Consider the following 27,241-nt stretch of genomic DNA (forward strand, 5'->3'; position numbering starts at 1 on the left):
TTTGTTTTCCTGAGAAACTATCTTGTAGATAACAATATGTAAAACAGTAACCATTGATAATTTCCTACCACTTTGTCTGCAATTTGGTAAGTCCCCCCCCCATTATTATGTGTTATCCTTCTTTTACTCTTTAAAATAAAAAAAAATTAAAAAAAAAAAAAAAAAAGAAAGAAACTTACCTGGCATGGAAGCCTGAACAGCCAAGGCAAACAAGCAAGGTACAGCTGTCTGATGGAAATACCAGCAGCTCTCAGGGTCCTGCTGGCATTTTTCTGCCACCTGTTGGAGACTTTGACAGATGGCAATAATGTCACTGGATCCTATAACCACATTCCCTGTGTGGAGAAAATCAGTGTTTTCTTTAAGATGGTCTCACAAACACACTTAGGTATTTCTGACACAGCAGATGGGAAGAACAGCAAAGACAATGACTGGAGAGACTAAGAATGTCTCATTAAAGAGCAGAGCCACTGTATTCTCTTGTCTGAGTGCACTTGTGTATTTGTTTTACCTTAGATTTCAGACTGGAGACCGGTTCTGTGCTAGGCTCAGTAATACAAGGATTCACTTACATTCTCTCTTCTCATAACTCTAAAAGCACCTCTTCTCCCACTTTACGGAGGATATGGAGGCTCAATGAGATTATCGGTGTTTCCTCCAGGGTCACAAGAAGTGCAAAGTCAGAAATCAGACCCATGTAAGGGTCTGAGTCCAGTGTTCTTTCCACTACCTGCTAGTTGCTGACCAAACACTGCATACCTGGGTCTACCTACAATGGCCAGGCAGTTGAAAGCAGGGAGCTTAGGTTAGTGAGAAACCAGGGTGATCATGCATAGGTTCCCAGTGGCAAGAGCTGCTGAAACTTTGGCCTTAGAGCACTGCTTCTCAAATTAGTTGGTGCCTACAAGTTACCTGTTCAAATGTAATTTTTTTTTTTTTGAGACAAGGTCCTGCTACACAGTCCAAGCTGGCCTTGATCTTGTGATCCTCTGCCTCAGCCTCTCAAGTGCTGGGATTATAGATGCATGCCACTATGCCTGGCTCCAAATGTAGATTCTTACTAGTGAGATCCTAAGATTTTACATTCCTAATGAGCTCACAGATACTGCCAAGGCTATGTTTGATGGATTGTATCTTGAGTACCATGTTTTGTAGTGGTACTTCTTAATTCTGATCCCATGTAAAAATCAGCAGGGTGCTCTTCATAATCACTGTTATGCAGATCCCCATCCTTCTCAGAGACTGATACAATAGGACTAAGCCCCAGGCATCAGTGTATTTCTTTTTCTTCCAAGTTTAACATGTTCATAGAAAGGCAAATACTGCACGCTGGAAAAAATGCTTACCAGAAGCTGAAAGGGGTATGGAGTGAGGAAAGAGAGGATTGCTAACAAGTACAGGGGTGCTTCTGGATAGGAGCAATAACTTCTAATTTTAATAGCACAGCAGGGTAACTATGGCTGATAACAACTAAGTATTTCTTTTTCTTTCTTATTTCTTTTCTTTTTCCTGCCAGAGATCAAATCCAGGCCCTCAGTAAATGAATTATTTCAAAATAGGTAGTAGAGAGGATTTTAATGTTCCCCTAGAAAAAGTAAGTATGTGAGGTGATAGATGATGTCCAGCTACAATCAGAACTTCTTAGAAGGGTCAACTCCAGCCTGGGGTGCACTTCCTCTTTCAGCCCAGCTACTTGATGATTCTACCTAGTTACCTTTATTCACCCTCCAGAGATGCTCCAGCAGCAGAGGCAGCGTCTCCTTGACGATGCTGGGGTGTGTGGAAACAGCTGACAAAACTTGCAGACAACGCAAATGCTGTGAGCATTTGGGTGATCCATTCCCTCTAGCCACGTCAGACTCCCCTGAAAGTGACCAGAGAGACAAGGTTTCACTTAGTGACAGCACGAAGCCCTTGCTGGAATGGCCTGGGCTACAGAAGGTTATTAGCCACACATACCTCTGTGCAGCTCCTCAGCAAGCTTGGGTACTAGATGGCTGCTGAAGGCCATAGGGTGGAGAGTGGCCAGGGCTCCTGATGCTTCCAGTGCTGCCACCCTGCTGGGGCACAGAGCAGATAAACATTAGCATCAGCTAAACAGGCCCACTGTTTTCTTGCTGAGGACTGCCATCAGGCAGATCCAGGAATAGGGGTACCCAAGATCACCTTGCTAAAGAACAGGACTCAAATACCTACACCACTGAGTTGGACAGGGCTTCTTAATGCCCAAGAAAAGAGAGAGCAGTTCCACATCTCTCCAACTGGTTAGCTCCCTAAGGAGAGACAAGGGTCAGAAGCATAGAACCCTGGTCCTTGCTGTATCTATTGCTGTCAATACAGAGGCAGGGAACACCTTGCTCTACCTCCCTGATTTAGAGTCTCACCAACTCTGGGAATCGTCCTCCAAGAAGCTCAGTCTGTACAGGTGACCCACTGCCTGCTCCAAGTCCTCAGAAGATAGGAAATCTGTGGGTAGAAGGGAAGACACATCTCATTTTTCTTCTCCTGCAGCCACCACAATCTGGCCAAAAATACTAATAGAAATCCCAAATCACAGAAAACTGTAAGGAAGAAACCAATCTTTTCTCTTTCCCTTAAGATGTACCTGGCTGGGCACCCAAAACTGTGAGTGCACGGATGCCAACCAGCTGAAGCTGGGCGCTGGAGTCTGTTAGGGCCATGAATATCAATGAACACAGCTGGTCCTTGAAGTTACTCAGAGGCCTTTCATCTAGGGAGAGACAGAAGGCAGGTTAGATGGAAACCTTTTCTTTTTTCTTTTTGGCTTTTTTGAGACAGGGTCTCACTATGTAGTACAGGCTGGCCTTGAATTCACGGCAATCCTCCTGCCTCAGCCTCTCAAATGCTGGGATTACAGGTGTGTGCCACCATACCTGGTGCCTTTGTATTTCATATCCTTGATGTAGCAGTGCTGCAAAGATGACTAGGGGTAGACTTTAAGAGCTTAATCCACTGTGTGTCCCAGAGCACAATACAAACTTAAAGAGGTCTCATCCATTCAGTATTTTCTTTTGCTACAGCCCTGGGACAAGAAGACCACTATTCTAGACTACTTTTCTTGTCCTGCCATCCTCTATGGGCCACAGGAACCAACAGCCCCGAGGATACCTAAATGAGAAGGTGACTTCACCTTTCTCTTCATAGCTCCACTTCTGCTGCAGCTTCAAAAATCCCAGGATCATTTCAAGGATTGTCCGCCGCTGGTTGCTCTGTAATGTTTCAAGGGGTACTGGAGTCAAAGAATATTTTAAAGGATTTCAACTCTGCTACTCTGCAGCTGGTGAGAGTTAGCCTCTTATGTATGACTAAGTCTGGGAAAGAGTGAATAAGGGAACAAGCAGTAGCAAATAGCAGTGAAACCCAGATCTATCTAGGCCTAACCTAAAGCTTCAGTCCCTCTCTTGTAAGAAAGGGATCCCAGCATTCAGGTCCCATTGTTTGCCACCAAGACTGGCTCCTTTACCTGACTGTGCTTGTGAAACTGTTCCAGCAGTAAAGGCAGTACTTTGCGGGTAATGTGGTCACAGGCCCGGGCAGACGCACCTGCAGCTGCCTGCAACAGCTTGGCACTAGGCCACACCAGTTTCATATCCGGTTCACACAGATGGTGCCTGCAGTCTAGAGAGGCAGCAATCACAGACCTGGGGAGCAGGCCAAATGTTGCCTGATTCCCCTAAAGTCCAAGAGGTTGGAGACTGAGACCTAGAACAGTTTAGTAGCAGTTACTACTCAAACTGTCTTCAAAGTAGAGCTGCAGCCCACAAATCACTGGACACAGGAAGGGTCACTGGCCCTTGAAGAATGTTCTCTCTATTGTGCTCACTCCCCTTTTCTGGCTGCCACAGTTCCATTACCTTGTAGAATGTTGCTAAGGAAGGAGTCAAGAAGGTCCTCTGCATCAGCTCTCAGCACAGAGCGAGACAAACACACGGTCAGGGAGTGAAGGGCTGCCAGACCTTCTGCCTCCACCTGCTCACTTGCTGTCTGGAACACCTGTCGGAGGGATCCCATGGCTACTGAGGTGAGCTTGCACCAGATGAGATCCTACCCATCCACTGCCTGTTTCCTCAGGGAGGAGGGTAGAGAACTTTTTTGGTGGTACTTGGAATTAAACCCATGGCCTCTGCACTGAGGTACATCCCCAGCTCTTTTTTTATTTCTTATTTTGAGACATGGTCTCACTAAGCCACTAAATTGCTAAGCTGGGCTTGAACTTGTGATCCTCCTGCCTCAGTCTCCCAGAGTGCTGAGACTGCAGGTGTAGGGCACATACCCAGTAATTCAGAACTTTTAAGGCACAACAATAAAAATCAACCAACTCAGTGTCTTCTCCATTGGTTATCCTCACCAACCTCTTAGTTCCACAAGTAAGACACATAATTTCTGAGATACAGTAGTCAACTCTGAGCAGTGGTTGTTGTGATCCCCTTTATCTAAATTGTTTTCTCCTTCTCTATTTAGTATGTGCCCATGCCATGAGCCATGCTCCTTGCCATGGAAGTACAGGAAGTGGGCACCATGCAAAGGTGATCACTATGGTCTCACCAAGCAGCTGGCCCACACCCAGAAACGGTCTCCCTTGTCATTTAACTAGAAGTATGTCCCCTTGCCTACTGAAAAATGAAGCACAGTACCCCAATCCTAGGACCAAAAGGAAGAGGACAGGGTCCATTATTTCCCCTTATGACAGACTAGTGGGAATTAATAGTAGTGAGTTTATCTCAGTAATACTCACCTCTCTGCGGATAGAAGCCCAGAGGCTGGGAAGGAAGTCCTTCAGTTCCTTTTGCCCATACACAGCACAGCAAGCATTCTGCCAAGGCAACACCAAATATCAGCTAGCTATACACTAAGATATCCTGGGACAGGCTGGTACCTCAGCATAAAGACACCTAAAGGAGCCTGACTCTCAGCAGAAAAGCCAGCAGAATGTTCTGTCTTACTTGGGGCACAGAAAAATAGGACCTCTCACCCTGATGACAAGTATATAGTGGAGGTCTAGTCAGTCTTTCCTCAGTTGCCCCTTAGTTATTACACGACAAGACAACATGCAGCTGGGGGATTTAGTCAACACATGGGTCCAAATCTCGATCCCTCTTGAAACTCACAGACAGTTTTCTGCTAAGACTCTGTATCCTTTAGTACCTCTAACCTGTGTAAAGGTAGTTACATCCTGCAAGCAGAAAACACAAATTACTCACCAGAGTCTGCAGAGAATCCAGCTTGGCACTCAGAATCTCAGAATCTACTTTCTCAATCAATAGGGGCAGTAGGAACTGAAGGAGAGAAGAAGAAACTTAAACCTGAGTTAGGTAGGGTCTGAGCTACACCAAAATCAATCATGTCCTTACTGCCACCAGTCCCAAAGCACAGGGGCTATATAAAGGAGCTATACTTGTTAGGAATTATGATTGTAAGCTAACTTCCCTTCTCAACTCTGGCCAGAGCCCTTATTATTTGAAAATGGGCAAGTTGGCAAGGCTAGAAGATTTCAGAACACAGCACCATCTAAGGATGGGACTACTATTTTAAGAGATGAAGTGGTAAAGTTTTGTATATCAAAAGTCTAAGATACTTGCCATACAAGATGACTGCAGGGTGTCATGCCTAAAGTGTACACTAGATCTTTCTTTCTTCCGAGGCTTTACTGTTCTTTCTTCAGAGCTTTCTCTGGGCGTAGACTATCTACCTTAATACTGGATACACCTACCTCAGCAAACTGTGGTGTAGAAGCCAGCACCACTCGAAGACTCAGGATAAGATCTTCTCTCTGGATACCATGGGGATCATTAGGTGGCTGGAAAGGGAAGGGCTGTGGGTTTGTATAACTTTTCAGACCACCCTTGGACACAGGCTTGAACCTGGCAAACCTGTAGAACAGGGTGACATTTATACCTAATCTAGTAGAACAGAATGATATGAGGCCCAAGGAAGAAGACATGCTTGCTCTTCTGTGTTCTCTGAAAATTTTTGTCTTTTAGGCCCTTAGTTTTCAATCTCCTCACACATTTTCTATCTGATCTGTTGTTTTACTACTTAAGAGTTAAACACTCCTTTCTGGTATACTGTTTTCTTCTCTGTGTCTATGTTTGCTTTGTATATGATCTGTAATTTATTTTTATACTTAGTACGTTAAGAACGTTTAAAAATGTATTATTTTATAACAGTTTGTTTTCATTGTGTTTCAGCCAGATTATGTAAATAATTCTTTGCTAGATGTTTCTATTTTTTCACCCATATAAAAAGGTGTAACTCTGACAGCATGAAAGCGATAGTCAACTTGTTAAGATTAAAAACATGAATCAGTCTTTCCTACTCTCTTTTGAAAACTGCACCATGGATTCAAAATAAGGATTTTCTTTTTTTAATGATAAAGCTATAGGTCAAAGAACAGAGTAAGAGGACTAGCAACAAAATTTTAGCAGCTGAAAAGCAGACTGGTAAGAAGATGACTCAACAGACTCAAGATAAAAGAATTCTAGGTAGACTTGGGAAAGGCTGGATAAAAATATATATACCACACAGCCCTCAAAATGCTTTGGAGCCAGGAATAGTGGCACATGCCTGTAATCCGGGCACTTGGGAGGCTAAGGCAGGAGGATCACCGTGAGTTTGAGACCAGCCTGGGCTACATAGAGAATTCAAGGCCAGCCTGAATTACATAGGGAAACCCTGTCTCAAAAGAGAGGGGGTGGGGGAGAAGAGAGAGAAATCTATCCATGAACTAAGAACAGAATGCTATAAAAAAAATTCAGAGATCAGTAACAGTGAAAAGCTCTTGGAAATTTAAAGCATGAACACAGAAAAAAGTCTTGGCTTGATTAAGAAAAATGCTTCCATAATTATCTGTATGTTTCTTTTACCTAGAATATCCTTGGGAAAATACATAAATAGCTGGGAATAGAGATTATTTCTAAAGGGAAAATGAGTATGGTACCAAAGGAGTATGAAAGAGGCTTAATTCTCTACCTTTAAATGTTGAATTCCTTTCATTTTATTACCTTTCCAGAAAATGTATGAAATACTCTTTCTTCAAATTATAAATGCACATATTCTTTGACTTCGCAATTTCATTTTAGGAATCTTGTTGTTAAACCCATGTATATTTAAGTTGCAACACTGCTGGTAACAGCAAAAGTTTAACAACCTTTATCCAGTAGAGAACTAGAAGATTAGATATTTTCACACAGAGGAGTACTATGCAGCCATAAAGACAAGAAAGTTAATCTATATACTGATAAGGAACTCTTCAGGGTATACATATACTGGTAAGTGAAAAAAAAGCAAAGTATAGGAAATGTGTATTTGTATATACTTCCATGGTATGAGAGGTAAAATTGTGTACATAAGGATGAAAAAGTTCTGTAAAGGTACACACAAAACTAATAAAATTGGTTGATTATGCAGAAAAAAGTGGTGGTAGGAAGATTTTTCAACCTTTTGTACCTTTTTATTTATCTATTTATTTTTTGTCTTTTCGAGACAGGGTTTCGCTATGTACTTCAGGCTGACCTTGAACTCACTTGGTAGCTGAGGCTGGCCTCGAACTCACAGCAATCCTCCTGCTTCAACCTCCCGAGTGCTGGGATTACAGGTGTGAGCCATCATGCCTGGCTCCTTTTGTACCTTTTAACTTTGAATTTTTTTTTTTTTTCTTTTTGGTACCAGGAATGAAACTGAAGGCCCTGTGCTTGCCAAGCTTAATTCTAAATTATGTGAATGTATCATTTTTTCAAAAACAAACCAAACACAAAATAGAAAAACCTGGTAGACAAGCCAGAACCTTTCAATATTTTAAAGGCAGAAATCCCAGGTTATAAAGGTTAGTGATTAAGAAAAAAATGAAAAGAATTTCAAGAGAGAGGTGGTCCTAAGCAATGTGACACAACTGAGATAAATTGGCAACTACAGTGGTACTGTGGTTCATGAACTTGATTCTCTTTTGTTTTGTTTGAGACAGGGTATCATCGTGTAATTCAGGCTGGTCTTGACTCCCTATATAGCCCAGGCTGGCCTCGAACTCGCAGTGATCATCCTGCCTCAGCCTCCAGAGTGCCCGGATCACAGGCATGTGCCACCACACCTGGCTTCACAAACTTGATTCTTTCCATGATTCTGGTCACAAACCAAGTTAGACAAGAACTAAATCAAATTCTATGGTTAGGTTCAATGTTGAACTATGGGGAAATTTGACTCAGTTCTTGTCCAGTTTGGTTTGCTCAGAATTGTTGCAAGTTTGTGAACTCAAACACTGCAATTTCCTATAGCAAAGATGGCTGTGGCACTTTCAAATGTTTGGTGTGCTGCGCCAGAATGTCTATTTCTTCCACATTACTAATGCTTGCAGCACACATACCCACAGTTATGAGATCCTGACTATTCAGAAGAAAACAGAAATCAAATGCAGAGAAGGAGGAAGGCCTAAAAGAGCCAAGGCAAACAGGCTGTGAATATAACTGTGCTTTGGAGTGCCTTTTCTTGTTCTGTCAATTTGTTTCTATTGCCTGAGATGTCCCCTGCAACTCCAGCATCATATCTCATGTGTTACTCTGAAACCAACTAAAATCCTATCTTATCTGTGAGGTCAGCTCCTGGCTACTCTAGCTCATATTGAACTCTGCTTCTCAGGACTATAGCACTACTTATTTTGGTACCTAACCTCTGTTACTTAAATGTTTCAACTTGCAAGGGCAGGGACCATATTTTATAATCCTCTAGGTCTCAGCACTAAGTATACTGTTAAGGAACTTAAGGAGCCCTCTGAAATATGTGCTGATTTGAATCCTTCTTCTAACATCAAATGCTTTTCTATTTCCCCATGTACTAAAATTTAGTTCTGTGAGAATTTTATTACTTTTGTGTGTGCATATGTGTGTATATGTGTTTCTCAGACTGAACCCCGGGCCTCACTCACGCTGAGCAGGCACGCTACCACTCAGCTACATTCCCAGCCCCACCTCTATCCATGAGGGTTTTAAATGTAAGTCTGAGGACTATCTTGCTCACCTGTACCCTTAACACCTAAAACGGGTATGTGCACCACAGGTACTCAATGAATATTTAAATGAAAAAAGGAAGATGCTACTTACAGGAGTAAAATCAATAGGAAAATAACAGGATGTCACTTCAAACAACTCTTCCACAAAGGGTCCTGGGGCAAGAGAGAAAGAGTGAAGTTGACTTATCAGCTTCATTTACCCAACAAGCCTCAAGTAGCTAATTTACGGCTATCAAGACATACCCAGGCTGTACTTCCTGGAGATGAGGTCATGGACAATGCGGAAAGCCACTAGAAGGTTGCGGGGATCTTTTTCCCCATCCATCACCTGGATGAAGCCAAATGTGAAGTCAGCTCCTAGACCTTTTAGCTCTGGGAAGGAGAGAACAAGGTCACTGCTGTCCCATGGGCTTTCTCCTAGGAGACCTGTGTTCTTCTGCTTACGTGCCCCCCCCACCCTGTTTCCTGCCTCACAGAGCAGACCATTTTTGTTTTCCTATTTTGAGAGAAGTACTCAGAGAAGAGATGTGTAACAATACACATATACTATTATAGTGGCAAGCATTAAAACCTTTACTACATTGGGAGGAGAGTGGATCCCTGGCCTTCCTTTTATCATTCTAGAGTACAAGCCCTTCTATGTAACTCCCAGGCTTCAATGGGTCCTGCTAATGGGGAAGAAAATTAGCATGCACTTGCTTTGCAGATTTCCCAGAGGGCTCTACTGTTTACCTTCTTCCCGGGTTCGCATGAAGTTGGTGATGATATTGTAGACTGTGTGTCGGTCTACCTGCAGCAGAGACTTGGGGATGACGGAGAAAGGAAATAAGGGAAGAAATTGCTCAAAGGATACTTTAATTGATACAACTACTTCCTACTTCATAATCTCTAAAGTGTGCAAACCAGCATAAAATCAACTAAGAGGAACTGCAGAGAAAGGGTATGGCTACTGACCTACTAGCACAGCACTGATGTCAGTCACCCAAATCTATCTGATACATGCCTTACTTTCTTCAGGTATAGAATACAGATCAGATATAATTGCATACAGCCCTCCCTTATTCAACAGGAAGGACTAGCAAATAAACATGGCCACAAGACCTGGAGTTCAGAATTTAAGATGGCATATGTTTGGCATCTAATTCTAGTTATATGAAAGGGTCAGAGATAGAAGAGACTACTAACATGACTGTTATCACTCACCTGTACATGTACCTCTTGGAAGATGGCTTTAAGCACAGAGACAGCCAGCCCTGGTGGCACAGCTACACACAGGCTCTGGAAGAAAGGGAAGATATGTGAAAACTGACGAAATTACAGACCAGTCTCCAACACATAACCCTACAACAGGCCCAGTTAGCTACAGCAAACATCGCAACACCCTGGTTTTGGAAGAAGGCTAACAGTGAGAACTTTCTCTAGCTCAGTAGTTCTCTGCAGTTCCTTTCAATTCAGCTGTGTTCTAGTCCTCCAAAGAATACTTTTATTTTCTAAAGTAAGAAGTATTGCTGGCTCACACTAATTTGGTCCTACATTTGCTCCTTCAACATGTGAAGCCTCACCCCCATAGGCTAAGGAAGGAACTGGACAAGGACTCCCACAAACACAGCTATTTAATGAAGTGGAGTACTCACAAGTGCTCTCAAACCCTGAAGGACAGATGGGATCACAAGATGATGGTCTTTCAATCGGTTTTCATAGAACAGGATCAGGTGGACCACTGTACAAACCAGATCCAGCCATAAGTTTATGCAGGCATAAGGAAGGTCCCCTAGCTTTGCTCCTTCCTTAAGTCTATAATGCTCTTTCTTCACCAAGAGATAAGTAGTCCCATGCCCTCCTGCATTTGATGGTGTCTTGACCTGGTGAATCAGGAAAACAGGGTAACCTCCTATTATCCATCCTCACATAGATCCACAGTATAACCCATTCTCTGTAAGTGGGGTCTACATGTGGGAGGTTGAGGCAGTAGGATTTCATGTTTGAGGCCAGTTTGGCTACATAGCAAGTTCAAGGTGAGGCTGGACTACATGTGAGACTCTGTCTTAAAGCAAAAGAAAAAGGAACAGAAGGGTTATAAACATTGTGTTTTTTGGTGCTGGGGACTAAACCCACTCCTCAGCTCTTACATTTTTAAATTATTTTTTCAATATGTGTAATATATTTTGATCATATTTATGCCCCTCCCTTTTTCATGATGTCAGAGATTCAACCCAGGGCCTGTCAACTTCTTCTTAAAGGACCAGGTAGTAAGTATTATAGGTTATAGGGCAATTTCTGTAGCAATTACTCAAAATCTGCCACTATAACCTAAAAGCAGCATAGACAATAGGTATATAAACAGCATAGACAATAGGTACATATATTCTAGGAAAACTTTTCCTCTCATCTAGAAAACATTACCTTTTCCATTTTTTAGGGGGGTACTGTGACTCAAACTCAGGACCTTGCACTTGCCAGGCAGGTGCTACACCACTGAGCTATATCCCTGGCCCTTGTCCATTTTATAAAGTGGGGAAAATACACTGAAAAATTATCTAAGGCTATACTTAAAATCTGTGTTCCCTGTGTCTCAATTTTAATCATCTCTGCTCACACACCAATGAAGAAAGATGACTCTGAATTAGCTCATACATTATGCCCCCTCTCTCAATAAAGTTGGCTTGAATAGACATAGAATGCTTTGGCTCAGCAATCTAGGCAGACATTCCTACTAGCGATGCCAGTACCTTCCTTCTCCAGGAGCAAGGAGTGACACTGGAGTAGCACCTGTGACAAAAGCTGGATACCTCGTGCCCTAGTTCGGGGTTCTGGGTTCTCCAGAGAGGACCTGGAACAGAGCAGGAGGGGAGAATCTACCATTAACCAGTTCAAACCTCTGGAAGATTAAATATTTTGCAATCCATCACACTCATCTACTGGGCACATGAGAGTTAAGCTCTGTTAAAAACAGCACTAGAAGGTATTCCTGAGGTGTATTACAGACACAAGGACCAAGTCCAGAAAAACTAATTCCTAATGTGATCTGGCATCATTAGAGGCACATGCGATACCCTAGCCAACTGAAGTTTTTGTGTCCAGACAGACCCATCTTGGCAACTAATGGGTGCTGTTCTCTTTCTCCCCAGTGCTATGACTGTGACTGACATTTCCTCTGAAATAGAGCTTAGCAGCTCTGAAAGGGCTTGAAAGATGTTTGGTAACAGCAGATTGTACTGAAACAGGAGAACAGATATAGTTTTGTAAATTACTGCTAAGGTAAAAAATGCTGATAGCAACCAACAAGGGGGTGAGGTGGTGTGTGTTTGTGTGTGTGTGTGCACGCGCGCATAGTGGCAAAACATAAAACACCCAAAATTTTAAAACTTGAAATTTACAAAGATGGCCAGAATAAAGGTTTTTTTTGTTTTTTTTTTGAAACAAGGTTTCTTGATGAAGTTCAGGTTGGCCATCAGCTCACTTTGTAGCCTAGGCTGGTCTTGAACTCACAATGATCCTCTTGCTTCAGCCTCCCAAGTGCTGGGATTACAGGTATGCGCCCCCATGCCCAGCCAGAATAAAGATTTTAACCGTTTAATACTGTTGATATCGGAGAAGCTAGACTAAAGAACAAGATGATTTATCTTCAAAATACCTCTACAAAATACTAAACCTGGGTATATGAATGTTCATAACAGCATTATTCACAATAGCCAAATAAGAGAATAACCCAGATGTCTAACTGATGAAAAATTACACAAAATGTTGTATATCTGTACAATGGAACACTACACAGCAAAGAAATGAACTGACATACACTATAACATTGATGAACCTTGAAAACACCATCAATAAATGAAGCCAGTCACAAAGATCATATATTGTATGATTGTATGAACATGAAATTTCCAAAATGGGCAAATCCAGAGAGACTTCCAGGGGCTGGGAATAGAAGTGAATGAGTATGAGTTTCTTTTTGGAGTAATGAAGATGTTCTAAAATTGATCATGAGGAGGAATGCAAAAGTCTGTAAACATGTAAGTAGAAGCCATGAGGAGCTGGGCATGGTGCCATGAGCTTGGAATCCTAGCACTGAGATGGTTGAGGCAGGATGATCTCAAGTTCAAGGCCAACCTAGACTACCTAGCAAGTTCAAGGCCAGCTACTACATAGTGAGACTGTGTGTTAAAAAAAAAAAAAGTTACAGCAATACACACTTTCAAACGGTGAGCTTTATGATACATGAATTTTATTTTACTAAAATCGTAAGAAGATGTACACAAAGGCCAAATGGTCTGTTATGTGGGAGAAATACATAGCAATGATTTCAGTTTATTTAATTCCTAGTTTTCCCTGTTTTAGAAGACATGTTGGCTGTGCTAAGAGACTTTAACAATTCTTGCTTAAGAGACTTGTCAGTTTAAATGGTGTGCTAAGAATGATCTATGAGAAAAGCAGACCTTAGACTACAAGCACATTATTTTCTGTGGTGCTAAGACCCCAAAGTTATAACATCACTACTTTTTCAGCCCTCTCCCCAAGCCTTTTCCTTTAGTGGGATCTGGAGTAAGATCAGCCTCCAAGCTACTTTGCACATAGGGCCCATAGACAGCTCTTCTGAGTCAGGTTTGGGCCGATTAGAATCCTGTACTGGTTAGGTGGGTCTAAAGAAGCACAAAAGGAATCTCAGCTCTAATTAAGCAAGTTGATGGCCTTCAACCATCTACCTCACCCCTAACCTGCACACTGAATTAGGAGGTAACATGGCCTCCCAAATATTACCTAAAAGAAGCTCAGCCAGGCAGCATGAACTCCTTTTTCCCAAACAATGCATAACATAGACTTAACCTGAGATACGGATGGGGGTTGGGGGTGGGCGGTGGCTACTGAAGAAATCCAGGTTTCAAGAAAGCAGCAAGGTACAAAAGTAACTTTTTCAGAGTTCACAGGTAAGGCTGGAACAACATTCTAGAACAGTCTCTTACCCAAGGGCCTCCACCACTTGTAACACTGTATAGCTGCCAGATTTCACATCTAGAGGAAACAAAAGAAAGACATGAAAAACAAAAGCACAAAAAGTAACCCTCTATTACAGCGCTCAGTGGCTCTAACTACCAGTGTTTTCTGTCAACTCTGGGCTTTGTACCATGGGACCCACTGTGCTCGCCAAGAACCCCTCATAGATAAAAACATTACTGTAACACTTCAGATATCCAGCTTCAAATACAAAAGCTGAAAAGGAAGAAAGTACATTATTTGCAGATGATATGGTTGTATATCTGATGCAAGAGAATACCCAAGAGAAAATGCAAGAGAATTTTTTGCAAGAAAATGCAAGAGAAATAAAAGTATAAACAATCAGTTAAGGTAGCTAGATACAAAATTAATATTATAAAATTAAAAACTTTCACATATATACATGCAGCAACCTATAAAATAATATAAAAAGAAAAAGATTCTATTTATGATAGCAAAAAAGAGGGGTGGAAAACACTAGAAACTTTGTTTAAAAGGAAGTACAAAATCTGAACCACAAAAGCTTTATTTTGAGCAAGGCATGGTGGTACAGGCCTGTAATACCAGCACTTGGTAGGATACCAAGGTAGGATGGCTATGAGTTCGAGGCCAGCCTGGTCTAAATAGCAAGAACCTATTTCGAAAAAAACAAAAAGAAACAAACAAGAAAACTTTATTTAAAAAAATTATTTTGGAGACAGGGTCTCGCTATGTAGTTCAGGCTGGCCTTGAATTCGCAGCAATCCTCCTGCCCCAGCCTCACAAGTGCTGGGATTACAAATGTGCACCACATCTGGCTTTACCACATCTCAAAAACTTTAAAACACTACTGTGAAATCATCTCACAACTGTTAACAACCACTGTTATAAAAAAGACTGAGACAAAAAGTGGTGGTGAGGATAAAGAGAAAAGGGAACACTTGTACACTACTGGTGGGAATGTAAATTGGTATAGCCACTATGAAAACGGTATAAAGGTTCCTCAAAAATTTAAAATAGAACTACCATATGACTTAGCAATCCTATATAGACAGATATAGATACATATCCAAAGGAAATGAAATTTGTATCTGCAGAGACGTTTGCACACCCACCTTCAATGAAGCATTATTCAGCATAGTGAACATCTGGAAACAGGACCAAAGAAGCCACATACATAATGATAACGGGACAAGATCTGAAAGCAGAATGGTGTATACACTATGCAGTTCACGTGTACAGCACTGTTTTTAAGAGGGAGAGAGAGTGTTTTCATTTACATCTCTAGAAGATATAGCAGGAGATAACCCTGGTTGCCTCCAGGGAGACAATGAACAGTGAAGTATTGAGAGATGAGACTATTCGGGAAGATTTTAGATTTATGGAAAATGTGCAAAGACAGTAGAGAGTTCTGTACAACCTTCACACATTTTCCCCTAAGGCAGTGCCCAAATTGCAACCTAAAACTCACTTACTGCCAAGTGCCACCACTGCAATTAAACCTGCATACTGAAGTTTTAGTTTAGAAAAACAACTTGTATGTTCGGCTCACACGCAGACAGAGAGGGCTCTGTGTGCTCGCGGAGGCACGCAAGCCATCAGCCTGCACCACTGCCCTCAGGCCTTTGTTTGATGCTTTCCTCAGATTTAGACTGATGAGGTTAACTTTTTTTTTTTTTCAATATTCAGAATTGAACCCAGGGGTTCTGCACTAAGCTCCATCCCTACCCCTTTTAAATTTCTGAGACAGGGTCTTGCTAAGCCACTGAATTGCACAGGCTGGGCTCGAACTTTGAGTCTTCCTGTCTTAGCCTCCCAGAGTGCTGGGATTATAGGCAATGGACTACCATGCCTGGCTGCATGTGCTATTATTAGGGTGACACTGTTTCTGGGCTCTCTCAACAGAATGCTGGAAATATATGTATGTTTTGTAACTTATACTACACAAAATACCATCACTATTTTCATGTCTATCCATATATATTTAACTAAAAAAGATCATACCAAATTTCCAACTTTAAGCCAGAAATACATGGTTCATTCTAGCCTTCCTCCTTCGATTATTTGTAATTTCATTCTCTGACAGTGAGAAAACTGGCTCCCATTATCTACTATTTATTATTTGTTCAACTCTGGGATAGCTGTAAATTATTTTCAGAATTGTCAACACTCCTGAAAAACAAATTTGTAAGCAGAGTATAGTGTTTATGTACAATTTTATTTTTACTCTTACAGTCCAAGCAAAATTTGCCCCTTCATGTATGTTATACACTAGCAAAAAAATTAAATTCATTTGTCACTCTACATTCTATCTTGGGATGGAAAGGAAACTTCTTACACTATGTCATTTAGCACCTTTTGAATGTTGTACCAGACAAATACATTACTTAGCAGTTCTAGCAGCACAAGGGTAACACACAGATTTAACAGAAAGTTGTTAGTTTGTACTTTCAAGGGAGAAACAAAGAGTAAGAAGTTATTTTCATAAAGATTCCTTTGACAAAGACAATATCTAGCTAATGACGGTATAGTAATCAGGGAATTTATTTCCTGCAGCCTATTCTGAGTTCCTAACCCAGCTACTTGTACATACAGACCTTATTTAGCCACACCTCTCAAACACAGGAAAAAATGAGAAAGAGGCTTGAGAACAAATTTTTAAACTTCCAGTTCCCCCTAAGACTGGTCTCACAGCAACAGCTGTGAGCTAAGCAGGGCAAATTCACTCTGGTACTAGACTAAGGAGTTCAAACAGACAGAGAAAAGGAGAGGTCCAGTCAGGATTCTTAGCTCGTGACTGGCACCAATTTAGATATCAGACACTCTTAGCCCTACTCGTGCCAGGATGTGGAAGGCCCAGCTGCTGCCCCAGCTCCTGAGAAAGAGCCAAGGGAAAAAAACGAACAGGCAGGCTATGGGGTGGGGGAAGGGTCAACAGTCAGGCACACAGGACCAACAAACCAAGGAACTGATAGTTGGGTTCCATGCTCAACTTCTTAAGAATGGCACTTAATAAGACAAATACTTATTTCTGGATTATGAACCATAAAAGAACTTTGTACCGTTTGGAAGGATAGAAAATGGTACTTTCTTGGAATAAACATCCTGGCTACAGTCTAGGAAACTCTGCTGAATAAACCCATTTAAAGACTAATTTCAGTAGAAAGCATGAGGAGTTAGCAATAGTAACAGAAGCTGCAGGGAATTTGTAACTGTTAATATCAAAGGACATCACTGAATTGTTTTTCTTCAGCAACACCATCAAAATCCTCTGCAGATGCTATCTTTGTAGAGTTTATATTTGGAAATATCAAGTGCTATAGATTAAAGACCTGCCTGATAGGCCCTACTTAGTTGTCTCTATTTTTTTGATTAAACAACAAAAAAGAGGTAGGGGGTTGGGGTGCAGCTCAATGGTAGAGCTTGTATGTGGGGCCCTCAGTCTAATTCCTAGCACAAAAAAACAAAAACTAAACTAAAAAATTTAACTTACATACAGAAAAATGTACAGATATTAAGTGTATAGTCTCTTGAGTTTTATCAAAAGTATATACCTGAGTAACTAATGCTCCAATCAGAATATTTACACCAGCAAGAACAGTCCTTCACACTCCCTACCAGTCAATTCCCAGAGGTTGCCTCAACTTTTGTAACTGAAATTCTTTTTCAGCATTCAGTATATATCAACATGAAACTCACTGCTGAAACATTTATTTGCATGTGATTTTTTGTATCCCACTATGTGGGTGCACTCTACTCTGCTGGTGGAGCTCTTCAGAGATAACAGCTTTCATAAGGATCCCACCTTTTTTTCTGAGACAGGGACTCACTGTGTAGTTCAGGCTGGCCTTGAACTTACTACATAGCCTCGGCTGACCTCAAACTCGAGGTAATCCTTTAGCCTCAGTCTCCTGAGTGCTGTGATTACAGGTATGGACCACAACACCCAGCTTACAAGGATCCCATCTTAAATTAATCTATTAGGAACTTGGGGGATTGGGTGCAGAGGAAGAAGTGTCTAAAAGTTGTACAAATTAGGGAAAAATGACACAATAAAGCTACCAAATCACAGTAAGTAATAGTTTTTTTTTTTTAAATGGGGCAGTAACTTAGCAAAACACTAAAATCAGTATTTGGAGGATATTTTCCTGGAAGTGACAAAATTTAACTTTTTTTTTTTTTTTTTTTTTTTTTGAGACAGCATTAGGCTGGCTTTGAACTATGTAGCCCAGGCTGGCCCTGAACTTGTGGTGATCCTCCTGCTTCAGCCTGAGTGCTGGGATGTGCCAGCATAACCAGTGGTTCTTGAATTTTTAGACTGCAGTGATAGCTATGGAACACTGTCAATATATGGAAAGCCACTGAACTGGTTCACTTAAAATGGTGAATTTTACCTCAACTATTAAGAAAAGAAAGCCTTCCAACCCATTCATACTTCATTTCAGAATTATTTCCCTAAATTGCACAGTTACATCATTGTTTACCGGTCTTCACTTGTTCTTTACTGCCTAAAAGTTCACTTTATGGCCTGAATCCTTCACAATTTAGCCCCTAAATATCCTCTAATCTCCCTTTTCACCACAACTCCTATCACTCAAGTTACATAAAATCTAATAAGTACGCAAGCCCTTTCATGTCCATAAGCCTGGAAACAGTCTTTTGGTTCAGAGTGACCCTTTCCAGTCTCTGAGACACTTCCATGCTTCCTTTAAGATCCAGCTCAAGTGTGAATGCTTGTGAAACTTTCCTTATTCTCCTTCTTTTCTTTTTTGTGTTCCCTCCATAGTTCTTTAGAAAAAAAAGTTATGTGTTATTTCCATGTAACATTTATTGAATATTGTAAGTCAAATACTGTGTTAGAGCTTAAGACAGAAATAAGGACAGGGTGCTTATAAGCAGCCCACAGTCTGTTGGGGCAGAAAGATGTTAATGATACACAAACTGGGTTAACATAATGTTATGGTTTTTGTCTGTGTGTCCCCCCAAAGCCTCCTGCGGCCCAGGGGCAGGCTATTAGAGTTGAATGATTGTGGGTGTGAGAGCTACACCCACCCTGGGGTGGATAGTTTGCATATGTAAGGGAGAGGAAGAAGCTGCTTGAGGCTATTCCCCCCCCATTCCGCCCTGGTGTGTGGGTCCTGGTAGTCGCTTAGCTGTGCTGCCGCCCTGGGATGCAGCCCTCTGCCACGTGCCACTCTGCCTTATAATCATGCCTAGTACGGATTGAAACCTCCACAAACTGTAAGCGAAATAAACCTTTCCTTCCTTAATTTTGGTCGTCAGGTATTTTGTCCCAGCAGCGAGAAAAAAGTAACCAAGACACATAAGAAAGAAGTAAAATTCCTGGGCTTCTAAACCCTGGATTACTAACTGTAAGTGATTAATTAACAGTTTAAATTCTCCCAAATGAAAATAACCAGAATACCTACAAACACTATTAACTATGCACTTGAACTCCGGGAATGAAAAGTGCATAGTCAATCTTCCTTAGGGGAGACCTCCCGCATTAAGGAAAAAGTTCTTTTCCCTTTATGGCAGGTTTAAGTTTTCCCAAAGTGCTAAAGATTTGCTCTTTAGAAATAGACTTAGCAGCACTTCTAACTCCCCACTTTTCCTTAGCAGGACATAGTTCGTGTGGGGCACAGAGAAGGAGTCAAAAGAGTATTTATGTGGTCACTGACCTAGAAAGCACAATCAGATCTCTGTCTGACAGAGCTGCAGCCTCTTGAGAATCTGGAGTGGTCGCCCAAGGCTGTGAGGCTGGGGTGGTGCGGGAGGAAGTGCAGGAGTGGGAGAGAAATGCCTTGGGACTAGGTTCCAATCAGGTCTCAAATGTTCTTTCTGCCAAGGATGCCACAGATGTTTCTCCAAACTACGTTTCACTTAACAATTTTTTTCATTTCAGAAATAGTGGTCTCCCCAGGTAACCACAAATGTGGGAAAATACAACAAAGACTGAAATGAAAAAAAAAAAAAATCTATGTAACTAAAGAGGAAAAGAATCCTATTCATCACCTGCAAATTCACCATGTCCAAAAACCACCCTCTTCAAAAATCAGCTTCCAGGTGCATGTGGTGGCGTATGCCTCTAATCCCAGCACTCTGGAAGACTGAGATGGGACGGTTACAAATTCAAGACCAAACTGGACAACTTAGTGATTTAGGGAGACCCTGTTCCAAAATAAAAAAAAAGGCTCTGAGTTCAATTACCAGTATCAACTCAAAAACAAAACACAACACAACACAATATCAAAAAACAAGCCCCTTCCCAACCTTGATTTCTAGACAAAGCACTTCTTTTTTGCCTCGTCCTTAGGCTTAAGACCTTGGCATCAGGTTAAGAGTCCAAGCACTTAGCTAGTTGTATCTGAGTCTTCCTTCAACATCTCTCTTTACTAACATAAGCAGTTTTTATTGTATAACTACTTAACACTAGTTCCAGAAGACTCTGGTGTTAGAAATGGGAGGATAGGATACAAAGATGTATACCGATACAGCTACTGAACACGTTGCTAGTAAGTTCATGAGCAGTTGAGAAGTCAATACTCTATTCAAAGATGAGATACTGTCTGGCTGGAGTAATTGGAAAACACTGGAGGGACAGCATTCAAACTGGGCCTTGATGTTGAGGCCTAACCTGGATTAGATAGAGCAAATGGAGAGAACTGGGAAGGGAAGCACTCAACAAACAGGGAATAAAGGTAGCTGCCTGGAACTAACAGTCTAGGAGGATAGTGGTAAGAATGAAAGGTGGAGCCAGGCAGTAGCAGCCTTTGAACGCTTGCCTTGGAGGCCTTAACTTTTGGGCTGCCAGATAATTTCTTTCAATTCCTTGTATCACCTTTACAGCTGACACCATAAACTTTGTCACCAGGGACTCCCGAGTGCAGAAGTTGGTGGCAGCTGCCTTGGCGATTGCAGGGTGTTCCTTCCAATTTGTAATTCATAGAAGAGGGTGCCACTGCTAAGGTCAGGATGCCAGCAGGTCCCTTTAGCACTAAAAGACTTGGGCTGGAGGTACAGAAAGTACATCTTTGTTATGGAGATGCTTCAAAACTGTGAAGTTCTAATACCCTAAATATGGCTGTGATCTAACATTTTTTTTTGTTCTTTGAGACAAGGTCTCACTATGTAGCCCAGTCTGGGCTTGAATGCACAATGACCCTCTTGCCTCAGCCTCCCAAGTGCTGGGATTACAGGAGTGCACCATTACACCTGGCAGCTTTGATCTAACTTAATCCTTCCCAAATTTGCTTTTATTTTATGGCTCCATTTTATTTTACTTTATGGTTCAAGGATCTACAATGACTATTACCTACAATGTCATTTAAATCCTGTCTTGCCTGAAATTCAAGGTCATGGATAATCCAGCCCCATCAAATCTTTTCAACTGTATCTGTTACCACTCCTCTGTACCAACTTTTTTTTTTTAAAACAGGGTTTCACTATGTAGTGCAGACTGGCCCTGAACTCACTTTGTAGCCCAGGCTGCCCTCGAACTTGTGGAGATCTTCTAGCTTCAGACTCCCCAGAACCAACTTCCAATCTTTTCTTAAGGAGGTTAAATTACTACAGAGCTAGTGTTAGACTCTTAGCTGAGCTAAGTTTAATATAGGGTTGTTTTTTTTTTTTAAAGACAGTGTCTCACTATTTAGTTCAGGCTGGCCCTGGACTTACTATGTAGCCCAGACTGGCCTTGAGCTTGAGGTAATCCTCCTGCCTCAGCCTCCCAAGCTGGGATTACAGGTGTGTGTCACCACTCCCGGCTGAGCTGTGTTAAATTTAAACTAAATTTAAACTAGACAATAGTTTAAGGATAGGCTCTTTTTTTTTTTTTCTTCCCTCCCTTTCTTATAATACTGGGGACTGAAACCACAGCCTGGACATTCTAGGTGAGAGCACTATCACTGAGCTATATTTCCAGACCTTGGGCTGACTTCTTTTTTTTTGCTACCAGGAATTGAACTCAGGACCTCGTGGCTAGGTCATTTTTTTTTCAGGCATAAAAATACAAATCTTAAGGCAGGAGTGGTGGCGCATGCCTGTAATCCCAGCACTTGGGAGGCTGAGGCAGGAGGTTCTTGTGAGTTTGAGACCAGCCTGGGCTACAAAGTGAGCTCAAGGCTAGCCTGAACTACATAGTGAGATCTTGTCTCAAAAAGGCAAAAAAAAAAAAAAAAATCAAACAAATTTTACAAGAATATTTATCATAATTTATCAGTTTTTATTCAAAATGTCTTCTCAAAGATGTTCTGAATATAAAAATTCAAAATTATTGTTTCCAAGTTGTATAAATGTGAAAAAACTATTAGAAATAATACTGCTAATTTTCTTTATCTTGTTAGGAGATAGGATTGTTTAGACACAAGCATTTGTAAAAAAAATTGTGAATGTACACTTTAAACTGTATAGCTTACTGGATACGAACTTTATACCCAAATAAACTGTAAACAAACTCTAATCAATGATATAGATGCTTAAGTATTTAGAGATAAGTGTGTTGTGTGTAACTTAAATGGATGGATAGGTGTGTGATAAAGTGAGTTAAAGAAAAATGTTAATGGTAGGATATAGGTGGTTCCTTATTAAATTCCTTAGACATTGTTAAAATGTTTGAAAATTTTCATAATACAACACCGGGAAAAACAGCAACACAGTATAATAACTGTAAGCCTTGATAACACTATACTTTGTAAAGTTGCAAGATGTTAAGTTTTGTGGTAGGACCAAGCATTTGCTCGTTAATGTCTTCATACCACTCTGCACACACTTATTATATTGTGGTTCTCTCCCACCACACTGTATGTTCTTTTTTTCTTTTACAGGCAGGGTTTCACTATACAGATCAGGCTGGCCTTCAACTCACTTTGAAGCCCAGGCTGTCCTCAAACTCACACCAATCCTCCTGCTTCAGAGTACTGAGATTACAGGCATAAGCCACCACACCCGGCCACACTGCAAATTCTTGATGGTCACTGCTTGAGCCAAATTTGTATTTATATTCATATTACTCTGCATCATGTTTGGAGAACAGTATGTGTTTCAATAATGATGAATAAAAGTGCAGTGTTGTTAAGGATTGCAGTGTTATGTTTCTAGTAGACTCACTATTAATTTTTCACATATCCTAAAAGTGTTACAGAAACACGTCCTCTATGTCTCCCCAAGCGTATCAAATTTTCAAAATAAAAATTCATCTGTACCCGTACGTACGCTTATTTAAACCTTAACCCGAAGGCCTAACATTCAGTAATTTTTGAAGATCTTTTTCTATAAAAGAGTGAAATCAGAGTTCCAAGGAAGCCTGGAATATTTTTAATTATTGGATAAACTGTCAGAACTAAGAGATTCATGAACTGGTCAAAAGCAAGAAACTGAAGATCTAGGGAAAACATACCAATAAATGACACATTTAAAAAGTCATAAAGCAAATCAAACAAGAAGTCCACTGAGATACAGAGGCAGAGTCTTAAGGAGAACACCAGAACATCTTCAATTCCCCCGGGCCTGCCTCTTCCCCCTCCACCCAGTCAGCGAGCAGGACCGCCGGCCCTCCCAGAATGCCACGCGGCGGGAGCGGATGGCCCAAACATGCAACTTCCTACGTCAGCACCCACAAACCACTCGAGTTCCTGGCGTGAGCACCTGGCGCCGACTTTAACACCTGAGCCCGAGGCCCATCCCCACCCCCACCTTCTGCTAGGTCTGCAGCCCTGTGCGAGTCTCCAGCCCTCGCTGGGCTTCAGTTTCATTTGTGGAATACAGCGATTCTCTATCACTGCCTACAGGAGATGAGAGTAAAGGCGCTCCGGGGAAGATACAAGCGACGTTCCAACTTATGGCTGTTAACCTCGTGGCGCTCACCAAACAGCCGGAGACCGATCTCTCGAAGTCACCACTGCCCCTCACTTCGTTCCAGCCCGCGCTGGTGCTAAGGCCTCTGGGCCTCCCCCCCTGCGGAAGTCTTGCGACACTCTCATACCTGCAGCCACCTGGTCAGCAGGACCCTCCTGCTGACCCACGACGAAGTCTTGCACGAGCCCCCACAGGGCGCCCGTAGGCACTCCCGCCTCCAGAGCGGCGGCAGCCATAACGCTAGCCAGGGATCGTGGGAGGCGGCGGGCTATAGATCTCTCCGCGCATGCGCCGCTTGAACCAATCGCCTGGCCCAGGCCTCTGGGCGGGGCGTCGCCGGATCACGTGCCTGCCGGCTCCTGGCCAGGCGGTTCCAGGGAGGGACGGGACAGCCCCGCCCTGAGGGGTGGAGCCTGTGGGGGCGGTGGCGGTCGCTGGGCACGCAGCCGCGGGCCGTTGAGGGCGCTTAATTACCAGCCTGGCCGAGCTCCGCCGGAGACTAGCTGCGGGGTGGGTACCTGGCTGGGTGGGGCTGGGGCGGTGCGCACCTTGTGAAGCCAATGAGAAAACCAGACCCGGCCCGAGGGGCGGGACCGGCGGTCACATGCGCACCTGGGGAGGGCGGTGGCGCAGGCATCGAAGCCGGCGGCCCGGAATTGGGCCGGGCCGGGGCGGGGCTAGGCCGGTGAGTGGCAGGCTCCTGGGGGCCGGCCCCAGCTGGGAGCCGCGGGCGCGCCCGGAGTAGCTGCGGCGGTGCCCGCCCTCTCTCTCCGCCCCTGTGGCGGGGCCGGTCTCCAGCCGGGCACGGTCGCGGGCCCCCTTGGCCCGGCCACCTGGGACTGTGCTGGGAGCTGGCCACCTCTCTCTACCCTGGCCCGCAAAGTTTGTGGCGAAGCCGGCGCCGGACAGAGCGCGTCCCGGGGGAGATCTGGGAGCGCCCTGGGCCGGGCGGCAGGCACCGTGGACCTGGGACACCGCGGTTCGGGCTGGAGTGCGGAGCAGCCTGCGGCCGCCGCCTCCGGTGCATGGGGACCGGCTGAGGAGCCAGCATGGGCAACTGCGTGGGGAGACAGCGTCTGGAGAGGCCGGCCGCCCCGGGACACCCCCGCAAGCGAGCAGGTACGCCGAGGAAGGGAGCGGGCACACGCCCGGCAGTCGTCCCGGCCGTGCTGGCGCCCTGGGGGTCCTGAGCGACCTCCCATGGCTCCTGGCGCCCGGGCTGCTCCGACCTGGACGGGGCCCCCGCCCGGCACGAGTGGCCGCGGAACCCATTTGGGGCGGCTTGCTCCAACTGGGAAGCTCCTGGTGGGGGCGGGGGCAGGAAATGTTTGCAGACCGCAGCGGGGCCGGCCCAAGAGGGGGTGAGGGCCGGGGCGCCGCTGGGCAGGGTCGGACGCCCCCCGAACTCGGAGCGAGAAGGCAACAGCAGCCGTTCCTTCCAAAGTCTGTGTCATTATTGGGCTGCAGGTCGTGTCTGCCGGAATCCGACTTGAAAAAGCAGTGCAGGACTCTGGGACAGAAATTTTTATTTTCCCTTTCTCGCTCGGCTTTTTGAACCTCCTCGCCTTCTGGTAGTCTAGGAAAGGTGGGGTGCCGGGGTGAGAGTCACCCTTGGGTTTGTTGGGATCCTTTCCAGCACTGGGAATGGGATCTGCTCTCCGGGGGATGATCCGCGAGGCCCCTTCAGCGCCGTCTCACTTTTTTGGTGCAGCCGTCCGGTCCTGGCGCTTCGCCCCGGGAAAAGATCTGGCGGTCATTTCCCTGGGTCTTGTAACTCACTTCCTTCTCTGAGGATGTTGCAAGGTCTTTCTGAGAATGCTAAAATAGTCTTTAGAGCTCAAAGGGACATTCGAAACTTCTCTGGATTCTAGGTAGATCGATCTGTCTTCTCTGTGTAGATCCAGAGAGGTTGAGCAACTCGTTCAGAGTCACTCAGCTAGTTCGTGCAACCACAGCTAGAACCCAGCGTCGTACTCTACCCTGTTGCCACATAGCCCTTTTTGCTAGAGGAACCACAGGCACAGTTGTTAATGAAATGGAAACTCTAGCTGGAGTTTCCTGTCTGCTTTGACACTGAAGATGTGTTGCTTAGGTTGCAGAAACTGGGAAGTAGAATGGGGAGAAAGAAGAGGAAAGCAGGAAAGGATGTCTGTGTGGTAGACAGGATGACTTGTGCAGGAAGGTACATGTTTTTATAGAAAGAATGAAGATTAAAATCCCCTTGTCTGAGGGCAACGGTGGTCATTTTTCTTACTGAGGAAACTTATTTCTTCAACCCGTGGGCTTTCTTCATTCTATACATTTTTTTCAACAAATTTTATTTATTTTGTGGTACCAGGGCTTCATGCATAGTAGACAAGCATGCCCCCATTGAGCCACTGAGCTATATCCCCACCTCACCGCACCCCACCCCCCGTTTGAATTTTGAGATGGTGTCTCACCGATTTGCCTAGGCTGGCCCTCGCACTTGCGGCTCTTCTGCCTCAGCTTCTTGGGTAGTTTGGGATATACACATGTACCACGTTTCCAGGTGACGATTAGTTCTTAATTATAGCCTCAGTCTTTAGTTTTGTAGCTGCTTTTGCCGGTGATAACCCTCTTCTACCCAAAACTCTCCCGTTCCTTTCCTGGCATCACACTTTTTGGTTTTCTTTGCTGATCACTTTTGCCCACTGTCACCTCTTGAGTGTGGGGATATGCATGGTTTGATTTGACATTCTGAGTTTTCTCATTATACCCCCTCCCAAGGAAATCTTACTCAGTTAAACTACTCTTTCCATTGGGAAGACTCTTACATTTTAATCTTCAATTTGAACCCTAGGCCCCATCTCTAGATGCCCACTGGTCATTGATGTAGACTAAATGCTTCTAAAAAACCAAGCTCTGCATCTCACCTCAGCTTCCTACTCTTCTGTTCTTCCAACTGCCTAACTTTATAACTTTCTCTGCTTCCTTATCATCTGCCTTCCAACCAATCAGTCACTGGAGCCTGCTGGCTCTTCTTACAGCAGATCTGGCAGACGTGCACCTTCCCATTCAACCTCATGAACTTGTCACCTCAAGGGCAACTCTTCTTCCATACAGGAGTGAGTTCCTTAGGAAGGACAAGTTTGCATTCAGTCATTCATCCAACACCTGTGTATAGTGCCCCCCCAAGACATTTGTGAAATTAACCTGTTCCAAATCCTGTAGTTTCTATGTGTAAACCTTTTCTGTATCTTGTCCCTCCTATAAGATCTTTGACTTTGAAGGCTAGTAAATCTGGCCCATGCCTTTTTTTGTTTTTGGTGGTACTGAGGGTTAAACCTAGGGCCTCAGGCATGGTAGGCAAGTGCTCTACCACTGAGTTATATCCTCAGCCCTTTTTATTTTGAGACATTGTGCTAAATTGCT

General features: G+C 43.4%; 2 protein-coding genes across 7 annotated transcripts in view; one reads left to right on the plus strand and one right to left on the minus strand.

Annotated features, from left to right (window-relative positions):
- Positions 1-24,162, minus strand: part of Mms19 (MMS19 homolog, cytosolic iron-sulfur assembly component) — a 30,369-nt gene extending 6,207 nt beyond the window's left edge. The window contains exons 1-19 of one of the 6 annotated variants that reach the window (XM_005407612.2): positions 23,976-24,162; positions 13,984-14,032; positions 11,749-11,849; positions 10,654-10,739; positions 10,223-10,297; positions 9,752-9,821; positions 9,263-9,391; positions 9,111-9,172; positions 5,732-5,818; positions 5,223-5,297; positions 4,757-4,834; positions 3,876-4,014; positions 3,485-3,639; positions 3,152-3,230; positions 2,606-2,731; positions 2,385-2,466; positions 1,960-2,057; positions 1,715-1,864; positions 180-335 (exon numbers count right to left, since the gene is read on the minus strand). In XM_005407612.2, the coding sequence (XP_005407669.1) occupies positions 180-335; positions 1,715-1,864; positions 1,960-2,057; positions 2,385-2,466; positions 2,606-2,731; positions 3,152-3,230; positions 3,485-3,639; positions 3,876-4,014; positions 4,757-4,834; positions 5,223-5,297; positions 5,732-5,818; positions 9,111-9,172; positions 9,263-9,391; positions 9,752-9,821; positions 10,223-10,297; positions 10,654-10,739; positions 11,749-11,849; positions 13,984-14,032; positions 23,976-24,084 (1,906 nt within the window). In that variant the 5' untranslated portion in view covers positions 24,085-24,162. Of the gene's footprint in view, positions 1-179; positions 336-1,714; positions 1,865-1,959; positions 2,061-2,384; positions 2,467-2,605; positions 2,732-3,151; positions 3,231-3,484; positions 3,640-3,875; positions 4,015-4,756; positions 4,835-5,222; positions 5,298-5,731; positions 5,834-9,110; positions 9,173-9,262; positions 9,392-9,751; positions 9,822-10,222; positions 10,298-10,653; positions 10,740-11,748; positions 11,850-13,983; positions 14,033-23,975 lie in introns of those variants that run through there. The other 5 variants (XM_005407611.2, XM_013506155.1, XM_013506154.1 and 2 more) reach the window with 5 other exon arrangements.
- Positions 24,163-24,618: 456 nt separating this feature from the next.
- Positions 24,619-27,241, plus strand: part of Ubtd1 (ubiquitin domain containing 1) — a 52,451-nt gene continuing 49,828 nt past the window's right edge. The window contains exon 1 of the mRNA XM_005407610.2: positions 24,619-24,967. Coding sequence (XP_005407667.1) covers positions 24,898-24,967 — 70 coding nt within the window. The 5' untranslated portion in view covers positions 24,619-24,897. The remainder of the gene's footprint in view (positions 24,968-27,241) is intronic.

This window comes from Chinchilla lanigera, unplaced genomic scaffold, assembly GCF_000276665.1.
Source record: "Chinchilla lanigera isolate Chin_1 unplaced genomic scaffold, ChiLan1.0 scaffold00106, whole genome shotgun sequence".
Taxonomy (NCBI): Eukaryota; Metazoa; Chordata; class Mammalia; order Rodentia; family Chinchillidae; genus Chinchilla; species Chinchilla lanigera.